The sequence below is a fragment of the Heterocephalus glaber genome, unplaced genomic scaffold (genome assembly GCF_053883595.1).
Source record: "Heterocephalus glaber isolate CG9 unplaced genomic scaffold, H.glaber_assembly_v1.0 deba00001593, whole genome shotgun sequence".
NCBI lineage: Eukaryota > Metazoa > Chordata > Mammalia > Rodentia > Bathyergidae > Heterocephalus > Heterocephalus glaber.
Window position 1 is genome coordinate 6,158,946 of NW_028258368.1, and position 14,604 is coordinate 6,173,549.

The following is a 14,604-nucleotide window of genomic DNA, read 5'->3' on the forward strand; positions in this document are numbered from 1 at the left end:
GAAAAAGCAGACCATGCAAAATGTTTCAAGCTTAATGAAATGAATTTCTGATCTTTTAATGAAGTAGCATGAAGGTGGCAACCAAAAAATAGCTCTCTTGTAGTCTAATGTCTTAAAATCCACACGCTTTCTTTCACCTTGCATGTGTGGAAGAAGAAAGAGGAGAAGAGAAAATCACTTCCACCTGGACCACTGCTTTTCTTTATCTGTTAAAGGCACATATATCACCCCCATCAGAGGCTTCATTTTGACGCTGCCGTCTTGTAGCTTATCGTACTGCTCCAACATTTGGTTTCCACCTGCAGGACCAACTGGCAATATCAATCTTCCACCAGGCTTCAACTGGTCTATTAGCTACAAGAAAAAAAACACACACACATACACCAAGTTATAGATCTAATGTCACCATAAAACAATGTTCAGTGTCCATGTGCAGAAAGCAGGTATGTGCTTTATTTAGTATATACAGTCATTTCTCAGTATCTTGTGGAGGGGGATTAGTTCCAGGACAACTCAATAATACTACACTCCACAGTTGCTTAAGTCTCTTATATAAAATGGCACAGTATTTCCATCGCATATAACCTATGCACATTCCCCCATATACTTTTTTTTTTGAGACAGGGTCTCACTATCTTGCATAGGCTGGCCTTGGGCTCAAGCAATCTACCCACCTCCCAAGTAGCTGGGACAACAAGTGTGCCCCACTGCACTTAGCTTTCCTCATGCATATTGTCATCTCTAGATTACTAACAATACCTAATACAAGGCTTACAAATCACTTCATTTGGTTGGATTTAGCATAGGACTCAGTGTATAACATACTCAAGTTTCACTTTTTGGAACTTTCTGGATTCTTTCCCCAAGTATTTTTTATTCATGGTTGGCTGACTGACAGGGCTCCACCTGTACATAATTTGAGTGTAATACTATACTCAACTACCCATTACTCATTTACCTCTTACCCTCCTTTACTCAACTATAAATTCCTTGAGGACAGGGATTATGTCTTTGTACCACTAGCACCTAACACGGTACCTATTTAACTAAAACGCTCAAGTTTTAACTGAGCCACCTAAAGCAGAGCTATCCTCCTGAAGACTCTGCCAAGGACAAAGCAGAAAATTCTAATGCCTGTGTGCCTGCTTTGGGTCTCTATGGGATGGAAAGGATGGGGAAGGGAGGAGAGAAAGTATAGAAAATTAGCAAAAAATTCCTACACTATTGGCATCACTGAAGCAAAGAAAGAGAACCCTAATTACCTAAATGACTCATACCATGAAGAGGGAAGACAGAGTACTGCAGAATTTAGAATGAGGGGACCCCTGGTCATCAAAGAAGAACCAAGAAGATTTGGTGACAGGTCCTCCAGTCAGAAAATAACTAAATCATATGTTACCATCTGAATATAATCTTATAGATCAACTTTACTCAAAAGCAAGAAGGAAAAAATTGATTTTTCATATTATTACCTCAGAGAAGGGTCTTGGCAATTAAAATTTACTTGGAAAGTCTATCTTATACTTTTCATTTAAATTTTTTATCAAGGCAATATCTGCAAGTATTCTTTAGCTGTTTTTCTAAAAGTAAGACTTACCAATTTCTCCCCAGGCCCAATCTTGCTCCCTAAATCCAGTCATTTTAAATCCTTTTAACTATGTCATCTAATTTACCTTCATATTTCAAATTATATGTGAGATAAGGATTCAAGTTACATTGTAATTCCTTCTTCCAACCCAGTGAATTCATAATTTTTCATTAAAACCATTTTCAATTATTACTGAGTATTTTGCTGCTGAGCCAAGAGATATCCAATGATTGTTTCTCCTTTCTTATATAATAGTTTTGTTCACTGCATCTAAAATGGAGATTTTTTTCATTTTATTTTCTTTGTAACTATCTCTAAATCTTTCTAACCCCCAAAACCTTCTCAAAAAAATTTTCATACAGCAACCCTATGTAATTTCTGCTTTTTGTCTTTTTTGTATACTCCTCTCTAGGCCTTTTGCCCATCTTCCATTTTGGGACTTCCCTGCACAATAATCCTACAAACTCTCTGACCAAGATGTACTACTTCTTAAATCCCATGGCTTTCTCTTTGGTTTTTCCTACTGTACCTATTTTTCCCTCATTCCCATTTTTTTTTCTCTTTTCTTTATTTTTTTGTATAAAATTATTAAGGTAATTTCTCTGGAAGACTTTTATAAAATAGTGCATGAGAAACCAGCTTCTGGGAAGATGGTGGAGTGGTAAACAACAACAAATCAACATTCCAGGGCCTAGGAATCCAGACACTGGAATATAACAATCTGGGGAAGAAGGAAAGAAGTGGATCTCCAGGACAATCTAAAGGGAAAATTGAAGCCCACAAAGAAAGTGAAGAAACAGACCTCAATGAAGAAAAAGGAGGTGGTAAACTGCACTTTCTCCTCGGCTCCCAACACCAGAGAGGAGGCTCAAATTGACAGAGACACAGTGAGGGTGGGTGACTCAGAGGCCTCCAGGGAGAAATGGACCAGTGTATGTTGTGAACTACAACAGCTACTGAGTGACTTCAGTCCAAGCATCTGCCATGTCTCCTGGAGAGGGTACTTGGCCAGATGCCATTTTAGGGAGGGGCCAACTGAACCCAGAACTCAGAACAGCCATGGGCTGGCTTCATCTCAGGGATCCCAGTAACTGGGTGAGGGAAAACCTGCAGGACATGTCCAGTGTCAGAGAGCTGAGAACAGGCCAGCAAGAATGTTCTTGGCTGAACAACTCAGGCCCCAACACCACAACTACAGGCCAGAATCAGCCTGAACTCTGTGGGGTTAAAAGCTCCACATTCGGCACCCTGCACTATTCTTACTGCAGGCTTGCTGGGATTGTCCAGGACGGATCTGGGCTCTGTCTACCTTTGTCTACCAGTGACAGCAGAGACGTGCCATGAATCAGATACTACCACAAAACTGTACACCCCAGAAGATAACCACTGGCTTGAAATCACAGAGATATCTTTTTTTTTAAACTTTTTTTTCCCTTTTCTTTCTTGTTTTAGCTTTTTCATGAGTGTCAGTGTTGTTTTTAGCTTTTTTGTTTTATTTTGTTCTTTTCTTTTTGAAGCAAACATTTACTTGTACATTTTAGATACATATAATGATAACATTCATCATAGGGAATTTGTACCTGTACATGATATACCTTGCTTCTTTTTTCTCATCCCCCCACCTTCAACTCATCTTCCCCTCCTTACTTATAAAGCCTTTGCTTACATTTTTTCTTTCTATCCTTTTTTTTTCTTGTCCCATCTTTCCTTTCCTCTCCCCCCCTCCTTTGTTCCACTTCTCATTTTAACATTTTCTTCCTATTTCCCAATATGTATTATACATTTTAGTCCTTATTTCTACTTTCAGTTTCTCACACTAGAGAAATAATTCATTATTTACATATGTGTGTCTGATTTATCTCACTTAAAAGTATGGTCTCAAAGTGCATCCATTTAGCTAGAAATGTCTCAAGTTTATCCTTCTTTATGGTTTAGTACTCCACTGTATATAAAAAACTTATCTTCTTTATCCATTCATTGGTTGATGGGCATCTGGGCTGTTTCTAAGATTTAACTATTCCAAACTGTGCCACTATAAACATGGGTGTGCATATATCACTGTAGTATGATGACTTTAATTCTTTTGTGAAGATACCAAGAAGGGGAATAGTTGGGTCAAATGGAACCTGTAGTCTTAGTTTTTTGAGGAATCTCCACACTGATTTCCACAGTGGTTGCACCAGTCTACACTTACACCAACAGTGGAGAAGGGTCCTTTTTCCCCACAGCCCCTCCAGCATTTGTTATTGTTTGATTTCCTGATAACCGCCATTCTTTCTGTAGTGAGATGGAATCACAGTGTTCTTTTAATTTGCATCTTGCAAATGACCAATGATGTTGAACATTTTTCTCATATATTTACTTGCTATTTCTACTTCTTCATCTGATAACTTTCTATACATTTAAGATGTCCATTTTTGGATTAGGTCTTTAAATAAGGGGGTTCTGATCTTTTTAATTTCTTTATATATTCTAGATATTAATCCTTTGAGTAATAACAGCAAAAAAATTTTTCCCACACTTTGGGTTGTCTCTTCATTCTGTTGGTGGTTGCTTAAGACAATTGTCTTAAGCATGAAATTGAAGAAGTAATTTTAAAATTACCAACGAAGGAGAGCCCAGGCCCAGCTGGATTCATTGCTGAATTCTTCAAGAAATTTAGAGACAAAAAAAGAAAAAGAAATTTAGAGACAATCTAATACCACTGCTCCTCAAACTCTTTAATGAAATTAAAAGGGAAGCAATACTCCCAAATTCATTCCTGGAAGCAAGCATTACCTTGATTCCAAAACCAGAGAAGGAGCCAACCAAAAAAGAGAACTACAGACCAATGACCCTAATGACCATAGATGAAAAAATTGTCAGGAAAATACTGGCAAACAGAATGCAGCAGATAATCAAGAAGATCATACACCCTGACCAAGTGGGATTCATCCCAAGGATGCAAGGATGGTTCAATATACACAAATCAATAAATGTAATACATTGTATTAACAGAGCCAAGGACAAACACCTTAGGATCATCTCAATAGATGCAGAAAAAGCGTTTGACAAAGTCCAACACCCATTCATGATAAAAACCCTACAGAAAATTGGAACAGACGGTCTTTGTCTTAATCTGACAAAAGCCATCTATAACAAACCAACAGCCAACATCATACTAAATGAGCAAAAACTGAAAACTTTCACTCTAAAATCAGGAACAAGACAAGGATGTCCACTATCACCACTGTTGTTCAATATAGTTCTAACAACATTAGCCAGAGCAATTACACAAGAGAAAGAAATAAAAGGAATAAGGATAAGAAATGAAGAAGGTAAATTGTCACTATTTGCAGATGATATGATGCTCTACATGGAAGACCCCAAAAACTCCACCAAAACACTTTTAGACTTAATAACCAAATTCAGTAGCATAGCTGGATACAAAATCAACACTCAAAAATCAATAGCATTCCTATACATGAATAACAGACTCACTGAGAGAGAAATTGGGGAAACAATCCCTTTCACAATAGCATCCAAAAAAATGAAATATCTAGGAATCAATCTAACAAAGGAAGTAAAAGACCTCTACATTGAAAACTACAGCACTCTGAAAAAAGAGATCAAAGAGGATATCAGAAAATGGAAAGATATCCCTTGTTCTTGGATAGGAAGAACTAATATAGTGAAAATGGCCATACTTCTAAAATTGTTACACAGACTTAATGCAATCCCAATCAAAATTCTAACAGCATATCTCACAGAATTAGAGAAAATAATCCTAAAATTCATTTGGAATGAGAAGAGACCTAGAATAGCAAAGGCAATTCTGGGCCACAAAGGCAAGACAGGAAGCATCACAATCTCTGACTTTGAATTATACTAAAAGCTACCATGATAATGACAGCATGATCCTGGCAAAAAAAACACAGACCTGAGGATCAATGGAACAGAAGAGAAGATGCAGAAACAACTCCAGACACCCTCAGTTATCTGATCTTTGACAGAGAGGCCAAACACCTTCACTGGAAGGAAGACAGCCTCTTTAATATAAATGGTGCTGGGAAAACTGGATTTCCACATGTCAAAGATAAAAACTAGACGCATATCTCTCACCATGTACTAACCTAAAACTGAAATGGATCAAAGATCTAAATATTAAAATAGAAACACTAAATCTGCTTGAAGATAGAATAAGTAAAACTCTTGAAGACATAGGTGTAGGGAGAGACTTTGTGAACATAACCCTGATCACACAGGAAATATTACAAAGAATCAACAACAGGGATCTCATCTTAAAAACCTTTTGCACAGCAAAAGAAATCACCAACAGGGCCAGGGATCTAGCTCAGTGGTTTCGCTGCCTGCTGCGCAAGCGCAAGGACCCGAGTTCGATCCCCGGTACCAAAAAAAAAAAAAAGAGTATTAAGAAATCACCAACAAGAGTGAAGAGACAAAGCTCAGAGAATAGGAAAAAACTTTACCAGCTATTCTTCAGACAAAGGACTAACATCTACAATATATAAAGAACTCAAAAAAATCACATGCCCCTTTAAAGACCCAATCCAAAAACAGGCATCTGAAATGAATAGATACTTATCAGATGAAGACGTAGAAACAGCAAATAAATATATGAAAAAGTGTTCGGGATTGGGAATATAGCTCAGCAGTGCAGCATCTGGCTGGCAAGCGTGAGTCCCTTAGTTCGATTCCCAGTACCAAAAAAAAAAAAAAAAAAACCCCAAATCAAAAGTGTTCATCATCACTGGTCATTCAAGAACTGCAGGGCCGGGGATTTAGCTCAGTGGTTCTGCTGCCTGCCTCGAAAACGCAAGGTCCCGAGTTCGATCCCCAGTACCAAAAACAAAAAGAAAAGAAATGCAAATTAAAAGAACACTGAGATTCCATCTCACTACAGAAAGAATGGCTGTTATCAGGAAATCAACCAACAACAAATGCTGGTGAGGCTGTGGGGTAAAAGGAACCCTTCTCCACTGTTGGTGTAAGTGTAGACTGGTGCAACCACTGTGGAAATCAGTGTGGAAATTCCTCAAAAAACTAAGACTACAGGTTCCATTTGACCCAACTATTCCTCTTCTTGGTATCTTCACAAAAGAATTAAAAGCATCATACCACAGTGACATATATACACCCATGTTTATAGAAGCACAGTTTGAAATAGCTAATTCTTGGAAACAGCCCAGATACCCATCAACCAATGAATGGATAAAGAAAATATGTTTTTTTATATACAGTGGAGTACTACTCAACCATAAAGGCTAAACTTGAGACATTTCTAGCTAAATGGATGCACCTTGAGACCATACTATTAAGTGAAATTAATCAGACACATGTTTAAATATCACATTGTTTCTTTTGTGTGAGAAACCCAAAGAGTAAATAAGGATCAAAATATTGGGAAATAGGAAGAAAATATTCAAATGGGATGGAGAAGAAAGGGGGATGGGGGAGGAAAGAGAGGGAATACAGTAGGGATAAAAAAAATGAAAAAGAATGGAAGGAAAACAATAGAAACAATGTTTTGTAAAAGGAGAAGGGAAGATGGAATGAAGGGAAGGCTAGAAAATAGAAAAAAAGAATTAAGATATACATGTACACGTACAAATTCCCTATGATGAATGTGACTATATATGTCAAAAGTGTACCAATAAAATTAATTTTAAAAAATAAAATAGTGCATAGAATATGAGAGAAGATGTGATCTGCAAGTCCAAAATCACCTTTATTCTATTCATTTGGTGATATGTGGTGGTAAAGAATTCAAGATTGGAATTAAATTTCAGCTCCAAATTTTGATTGTTTGCTCCTCTGATTTGCTGATTTTGATGATATTACTCTGCAGTCTGATGCTTTCTTCTTACCAAGCCTTAACAGGTCTGTATTTTGTTTTCCAGAAAGCTTTTACAATCTTCTCTTCATCGCAAATATTCTGAAATTTCATGTAGTTCTTCTCATTATTTTAAAAGTGCATTGTACTGGGCCAGGGATTTAGCTCAGTGGTGCCTCTGCCTGCCTTGCAAGCACAAGGACCCAAGTTCGATTGGCAGTACCAAAAAAAAAAAAATGAAAGTAAAAGAGCTTGGAACACAGTTCAGTGTGAAGGCCCTGGGTTCAAAACTCAGTACCAAATAAATAAATAAGTAAATAATCTTATTAGGCTAAATCTAGAAATGTCCTTCAAGGTCATCTGGAGGTCCTCATGGGCAAGACAAGTCCTGCACCCACCCTCTTTATTTAAACATCATACTAGTTCAGTTTTTTTTTTTTTTGGTACTAGGGATCGAACTCAGGACCTTGCACTTGTAAGGCAGGCAGTGGAACCACTGAGCTAAATCCCCAGCCCCGGCTTATCAGAATCTTAATAAAATGATATATGGTATCTTAAACATTTTCTTGACTATGTAATATACAATATTATATGTAATGTACAATAATATTTCAGCCTTTATCATTGTCAACTATTCATTTTATTTATGTATGTATGTATGTATGTATGTATTTATTTATTTATTTTGGTACCAGGGATCAAACTCAGGATGTTTCGCTTGCGAGGCAGGTGCCAGAACCACTGAGCTAAATCCCCAGCCCCATTGTCAACTATTCAAATCCTATCATTCTTTAAGATTCAGTTCAAGTTCCATCACTACAGGTGTCTTTTTTGTCACTCAATGCAAATTTGTCTCCCTTGAAATGTGAATGTAGGTCAGTGGTGGAATACTAACATGGACAAGCATCCTGGGTTTAATCCACACTACTCTAAGAAAACAAAAAAGCCTAGATTCTTAGCCAGGAATGTTAGCACATGCCTGCAATCCCAGCTAGGCTGAGGCAGGAGAGTCACAAGTTCAAGGCTACTCTGGGAAATTTAGCAAGACCTTGTCTCAAAATAAAATTTTAGGACCAGGGATTTAGCTCAGTGGTTCTGCCACCTGCCTCGCAAGCACAAGGTCCCAAGTTCGATCCCTAGTACCAAAAAATAAATAAATAAAAATTTAAAAGGGCTAGGCAATACAGCTCAGTAATTGAGTATTTGCCTATCATACATGAGCCCTTGGGTACAATACTGTGTGCGCGCGCGTGTGTGTGTGTGTGTGTGTACGCAAGTGCTTGTTCTCACCTCATATATATTTTCTCTCCTATACATATATCATACACTAATGATATGCTGTCACAGCATTAAACTCCTTGTTAAATGTATAATATACTATTCTAGAACATAAGTTTTATGAGGATATACTATAACAAATACTTCCTTTTATCTCCCATTCACAAACTATAGTTTTGCAATTCTTGTATTTAATAAAACACCAAACTTATTATCAGGTCATGAACTCTAGAAAGATTTTTCCAATTCTATTGTTGTCCTGGTTCATACATGGATCAAATACTGTTTCAAATAAGATGACCTGGGGTTTAATAATTTCCATGTCATTTACACATTTGTTTATGTATAAGGAAAATAGCATTCCAGCTAACTGTAACTCAAATGAATGAAACAAAAGTCTAAATATATTTTGCACATCACCTAGAAGCCATTTCTTTTTATTTTTATTATTACATGTTTGCAGTACATAATGGGGACATTAATCATGGGGAGTTGGTACAGTACATGTATATAATGGCTAAACTCTTTTTTCATCCCCTATCCTCTCCCTCCTGTTCCTTCCATCTCTTGATCCCTTTCCCATCTGTAAAAGCTCTATCTCTATTTTTTCCCCAATTCTTTTTCTTTAATCCTCTTTCCCTCCCCTCTGTCAACCCTCCCTCCACCTCTTATTCCCCTTCCCAATTGAAAAAGATCTCCCTACTTCCTTCTGTTATCTATCTTTTAGAGTTTTAGTTGAATAAAACACACAAAGAGAAAAAAAGTCAACTCACTGCCTGGGGCACAACTGGGGCTGCAGCTCCTACATGAATAGCATCATAAGGGGCTTCTTCGGGATATCCCATTCTTCCATCTCCCACTGAAAGAAAACCAAGTTATGCTTTTAAAAACCTGTTAGGACCAAGCACAGTGGCACAATCCATAATCCCAGCACTCTGGGAGGCTGAGGCAGGAGGACTACAAGTTCAAGTACAGCCTGGGTAACACAGGGACTTAATGAGACCCTACTCAAACACACCAAAAGATGCCGGGCGTGGTGGTGCACACCTGTAATCCCAGCACTCAGAAGACTGAGGCAGGAAGATTACAGCAAGTTCGAGGCCAGCCTGGGCTACATAGTGAGTTCAGAGCCAGCCTGAACTACAAAGCAAGATCTTGTCTCAGAAAAAAAAATTCTGAGACAACTGGATAGTCATAAGAAAAAAAATACAATTAGACCCCTACCCTTAAACATACATAAAAATCAATGACAGGAAGACCAAAGACCTAAATATAAAAAGCTAAAATCATATAAAGACAAAGAAATCATATAAGAATATATCATCATGTCTTCAGCCTTAAACAATACCAAAAGCACTGGAAAATTTAGTAAGTCTGCCTTTTTTTTTTTAGACTGGGTCTCACTTTGTAGAGCAGGATGGTCCTGAACTCACTATGTAACTGAGGGAGGCCTCAAACTTGAGGTGATCCTTCTGTCTCAGCCTCATAAGTGCTAGTATTACAGGTGTGAGCCACGACACTGGATGTGACTACCTTAAAATTAAGAATTTCTATTAATCAAAAGGGGCTAATAACATTAAAAAGCATATAATGGATGGCAGAAGAGATTTATATTGGGAGGCTGAGGCAGGAGGTTTGCTGCTAGTTTGAGGCCAGCCTGGGCTACAAAGTGAGTTCAAGGCCAGCCTGAAATGAACTGCATAGAAATACCCTGTCACAAAAAGATTAAAAAAAAAAAAAAAGATTTATGACACTGATAAACAAAAGGCTAGCTTCTCGGAGGCCTATAAATCAAAGAAAAATATAAACAATCCAATATCTGAACAAGCATTTTACAAAAGAGGAAATGCAAATGACCAAATACATGAAAAAGTATTCAATCTCATTAATTAGAATGAAAATACAAAATTGAAATCATAGATATTGCTATGATTTAGATCTGCAAGGTGACTGGATCACAGAGGTAGTATATTCATCAGTGGATCAGTCCACTGCTGAGTTCATAGCTGACCTGTTGTTAGGAAGTGGGGCCTGGTTAGAGGTAGGTCACCAGGGTCATAACCCTGGAAAGGTTTATCTCTTTCCTCAGCTTCTCCTTTTCTCTTTGCTTCCTGATCACCATGACTAGAGCAGCGTTTTTCCACTCTGCCCTCTGCCATGTCATTTCTGCATTGGAGCGAGCTGAATATGGACTGAAATCTCTAAATACTGTGAGCCCAAATGAACCTCTCCTCCTTTAAATTGTGGGTGCCAAGTATTCTGTCCCAGTGATGAAAAAGTGACTAAGACAGACACAGTGCTGTATATTCACTAGAAGGGCAAAAAAAGGTAATTGTTTTTCTTATTTAGTACTTAAAAGTAAATATAAAAGTATGCAATTATTAGAGCTAAGTATATTCAGCTTACACAAGATCTTCTGAAAATAAAAATCCTTTGGGAAAAATTTTTTTTAAGTTTTCTGATACTTACCAACCAATTGTACTCTCCCTGAAGACAAAAGTGTTGGATCGTCCTTTCTGACATTATTTATTGAGTCATCTACTAGTTCCTTAATGTGATCAATTCCTATGACTTTTCCATTACATCCAACCTAGAAAAGAGAATAATTCAATAGCTCATTGGGCTACATTTGTTTTATTAAAGTGTCAGTAAAGTGTTTTCTTATTTAAAGCAATATAAAAAATAAACAGCCTAAGCTAGGTGTCGTGGTGCACGACTGTCAAACTAGTTACTCAGGAGGGTAAGGCAAGAGGATTGAAAGTTTAAGTCAAGTCTGAGCAACTTAGTGACACCCTGTCTCAACAAAATTTAAAAAGGAGTGGGTGTTACTTAGCAATACAGCACTTGCCTAGCAAGCAGGAAGTCTTGGGTTCAATTCTCAGTACCACACACAAAAACACACAGACACACAGACATACAGATACACACACAAAGAATCAGCTTAAGCCTCCAATTAAGACTGCTAAGCACTCAGCTTACCATAAATTACTTACTATATACAACTTTCTCAACTACAACTGTGCTAAAAAATTATATTAAAGGGAAAAATATTTTGTCAGCCATTCCTCAGAAGACTAATATCTAGACTATATTTTTAAAACTCTGAAAAAATAGATCTTCCCAGAATATAAAACCCAATCAAAAAATGGCCAAGTGAAATGAACAGACAGAAGTACTAATAAATACATGAAGAAATGCTCAAAGTTACATTAGAAAAATGCAAATTAAAACAACACAGATTCAATCTCACCCCAGAAAGTATGGCCCATCATCAAGATATCAAACAATAACAAAAGTTGATAAGGCTACAGGGAAAAAGGAACCCTTCTACATTGATGGTGGGAATGTAATCTAGTGCAAGCACCATGGAAAACAGTACAGAGATTCCTCAAAAAATTAAAAGTAGAAATTCCATTCAACCCAACTATCCCCTTCTGAATATCTTCCCAAAAGAGTTAAAGACATCATATTACAGTGGTGCATGCATACCCATGTTTATAGGACCTAATTCATTATAGCTAAATCTTGGAGGTACCCTAAATGTCCATCAACAGAAGAATGGATAAAGAAAATGTGAGATATATATATATAAATAACAGTACCACTTTGCCACAAAAAAGATAAACTTGAGTCATTTGTAGGAAAACAGATACTCCTTGAGACCATACTGTTAAGTGAAATAAATCAGACACATAAGCTTAAATATCATACTAAAAATAAAGAGCAAAATAAAAGATAGATAATAGAAAGTAAGGGGATAGATAAAAATTATATTCAAGTATTGAAGGAGCTAAAATAATTACAAAAACTTATAATACTAAGAAAAATTATATCTTTCTTACTTTTCTAATTTTTAAATCTAGAACTCTGAAATAAAGTTTAACTACCAATATTTAATGGTACTGCAATAAATTTTTAGTTAAACTCCATCTAAAAGTATAAATTTAAATATCAAAACGTCACATAAAGCCCAGTCGCGCGGAACACAGGCCAAATCAGCCCGCTGCAGACAGGCAGGTCTGTGCACGCCCTAACGAGGTCCTGAGTCAAGCGGAAGACGCCTAATCACCCCGCTGCAGACAGGCAGGTCTGCCCACACCCTACCGAGGTCCCCAGTCGCACGGAACACACGCCAAATCAGCCCGCTGCAGACAAGACAGGTCCTGAGTCACACAGAACACCCTGAATCAGCCCGCTGCAGACAGGCAGGTCTGCCCACGCCCTACCGAGGGCCCCAGTCCCGCGGAACACAGGCCGAATCAGCCTGCTGCAGACAGGCAGGTCTGTGCACGCATGCCCTACCGAGGTTCTGAGTCGCGCGGAAGACGCCGAATCACCCCGCTGCAGACAGGCAGCCACCTGATTCCACACTACAAAGACACAGAGGACACCAGACCAACAGACCAAGGTACTGAGTCCCACTGTCCCCGGCCCAGAGGTAGGGGCTTCTGAGCCGTTATCCCACTGCTCCTGGTCAAGAGGAAGGGGCTTCCTGGTCACCATCACTCCCACTGCTCCCAGCCCAGAGGAAAGGGCTTTTGGGCCACCTTCTGTCCCACTGCTCCTGGCCCAGAGGAAGAGGCTTCCGGGCCACCATCCCTCCCACCGTTCCTGGCCCAGACGGAGGGGCTTCTGAGCCACCATCCCACTGCTCCTGGTCCAGAGGAAGGGGTTTCCCGGCCACCATCCCTCTGGCTGCTCCCAGCCCACAGGAAAAGGCTTTTGGGTCACCATCCCTACCGCTGCTCCCGGCCCCTGCCCCACGTCACCCAGCTCAGAGGAGGTAATCCGTGCAGGCGCTAACAGCCCCCCGCCCCAGTCGAAATGAGAAAACACGTAAATAAGTCTCAAAACCAGACTTCCAGATCACCTACAGCAGCCCCAAAGGGAAATGAGATGGAACACTCTGATACTCAACCACCTGGACCCCCTAAACTGACAACAGAAGGGGATCTGGAAAAAATGAAATCAGAAATAATTTCTCAGATAACAGGAGAAATGGTGCCCCTAGTGCAAGACATGATTAATAAATCTAGAGAGGAGCTGAGGAACATGATTGGATCCCAACATAAGAAACAAATGGAATCCATAAAACAGATGCAAATAGATTTCCAGGACATGAAAAACTCCATTGAAAGTCTACACAGCAGAATGAGCCAATGTGAGGACAGAATTTCAGTTAGAGAAGATAAGACTGCAATTAGTGACCAGGAAAAGAAAAATTGTTTCAAAATTATAAGGGGACATGAGAAATCAATCCAGCAGCTGCTAGATGATGCAAAAAAGAATAACATAAGACTGATTGGGCTCAATGAAGAAACAGGAGAAAGTGCAGATGACATAAAAAATCTCTTCACAGAAATAATGGCAGAAAACTTCCCAAGCAGGGGAAAAGAGCTTGACATACAGATAAGTGAGGCATATAGGACTCCAAATAGCCTTGATCAAAAAAAACTACACATAGGCATATAATTGTTAAGATTCCAGAAACACAACAGAAGAACAAAGTTCTCCAAGCAGTCAGAGAAAAGAAACAAATCACATACAAAGGAAAGCCCATCAGAATCACAGCAGACTTTTCAACACAAACCATCAAGGCAAGAAGATTTTGGAGTGACATATTCCAAGCCCTAAAAGAAAACAGCCTCCAACCCAGATTGATGGACCCTGCAAAACTATCTTTCTAAATGGATGGAGAAATAAGATACTTTCATGACAAAGAGCACCTCAGGAACTTCGTGAATACCAAACCAGCACTCCAAAGAATTTTACACAATAGCCTAGGAACAGACATTGAGGATCACAACCCCAGGAAGCAAAGCAGAATGAACCCATCTGCCATGACAAGAAATTAAATGGAAAGGGGGAGAACCCAACAACAAGAAAAAGTCATGGCAATGACAAG

General features: G+C 38.6%; 2 protein-coding genes across 14 annotated transcripts in view; one reads left to right on the forward strand and one right to left on the reverse strand.

Annotated features, from left to right (window-relative positions):
* Nucleotides 1-14,604, forward strand: part of Lrp11 (LDL receptor related protein 11) — a 104,163-nt gene that overhangs the window by 61,873 nt on the left and 27,686 nt on the right. The window contains exon 8 of one of the 2 annotated variants that reach the window (XM_087193577.1): nucleotides 2,182-4,994. The exons of the other annotated variant lie outside the window; for it this stretch is intronic. Within the exon in view, the coding sequence (XP_087049703.1) occupies nucleotides 2,182-2,207 (26 nt within the window). The 3' untranslated portion in view covers nucleotides 2,208-4,994. Of the gene's footprint in view, nucleotides 1-2,181; nucleotides 4,995-14,604 lie in introns of those variants that run through there. 2 annotated transcript variants of the gene reach the window in all.
* Nucleotides 1-14,604, reverse strand: part of Pcmt1 (protein-L-isoaspartate (D-aspartate) O-methyltransferase) — a 57,255-nt gene that overhangs the window by 9,227 nt on the left and 33,424 nt on the right. For 9 of the 12 annotated variants that reach the window (XR_015444079.1, XR_002386870.2, XR_015444076.1 and 6 more), the window contains 3 exons: nucleotides 11,169-11,289; nucleotides 9,473-9,558; nucleotides 185-354 (listed from right to left, as the gene is read on the reverse strand). Coding sequence is in view for 6 of the 12 variants with exons in the window: in XM_087193583.1 (XP_087049709.1) it covers nucleotides 185-354; nucleotides 9,473-9,558; nucleotides 11,169-11,289 (377 nt within the window). In the remaining 6 variants the exon portion in view is untranslated. Of the gene's footprint in view, nucleotides 1-137; nucleotides 355-9,472; nucleotides 9,559-11,168; nucleotides 11,290-14,604 lie in introns of all 12 variants that reach the window. The other 3 variants (XR_015444077.1, XM_004856892.4, XM_004856890.4) reach the window with 1 other exon arrangement.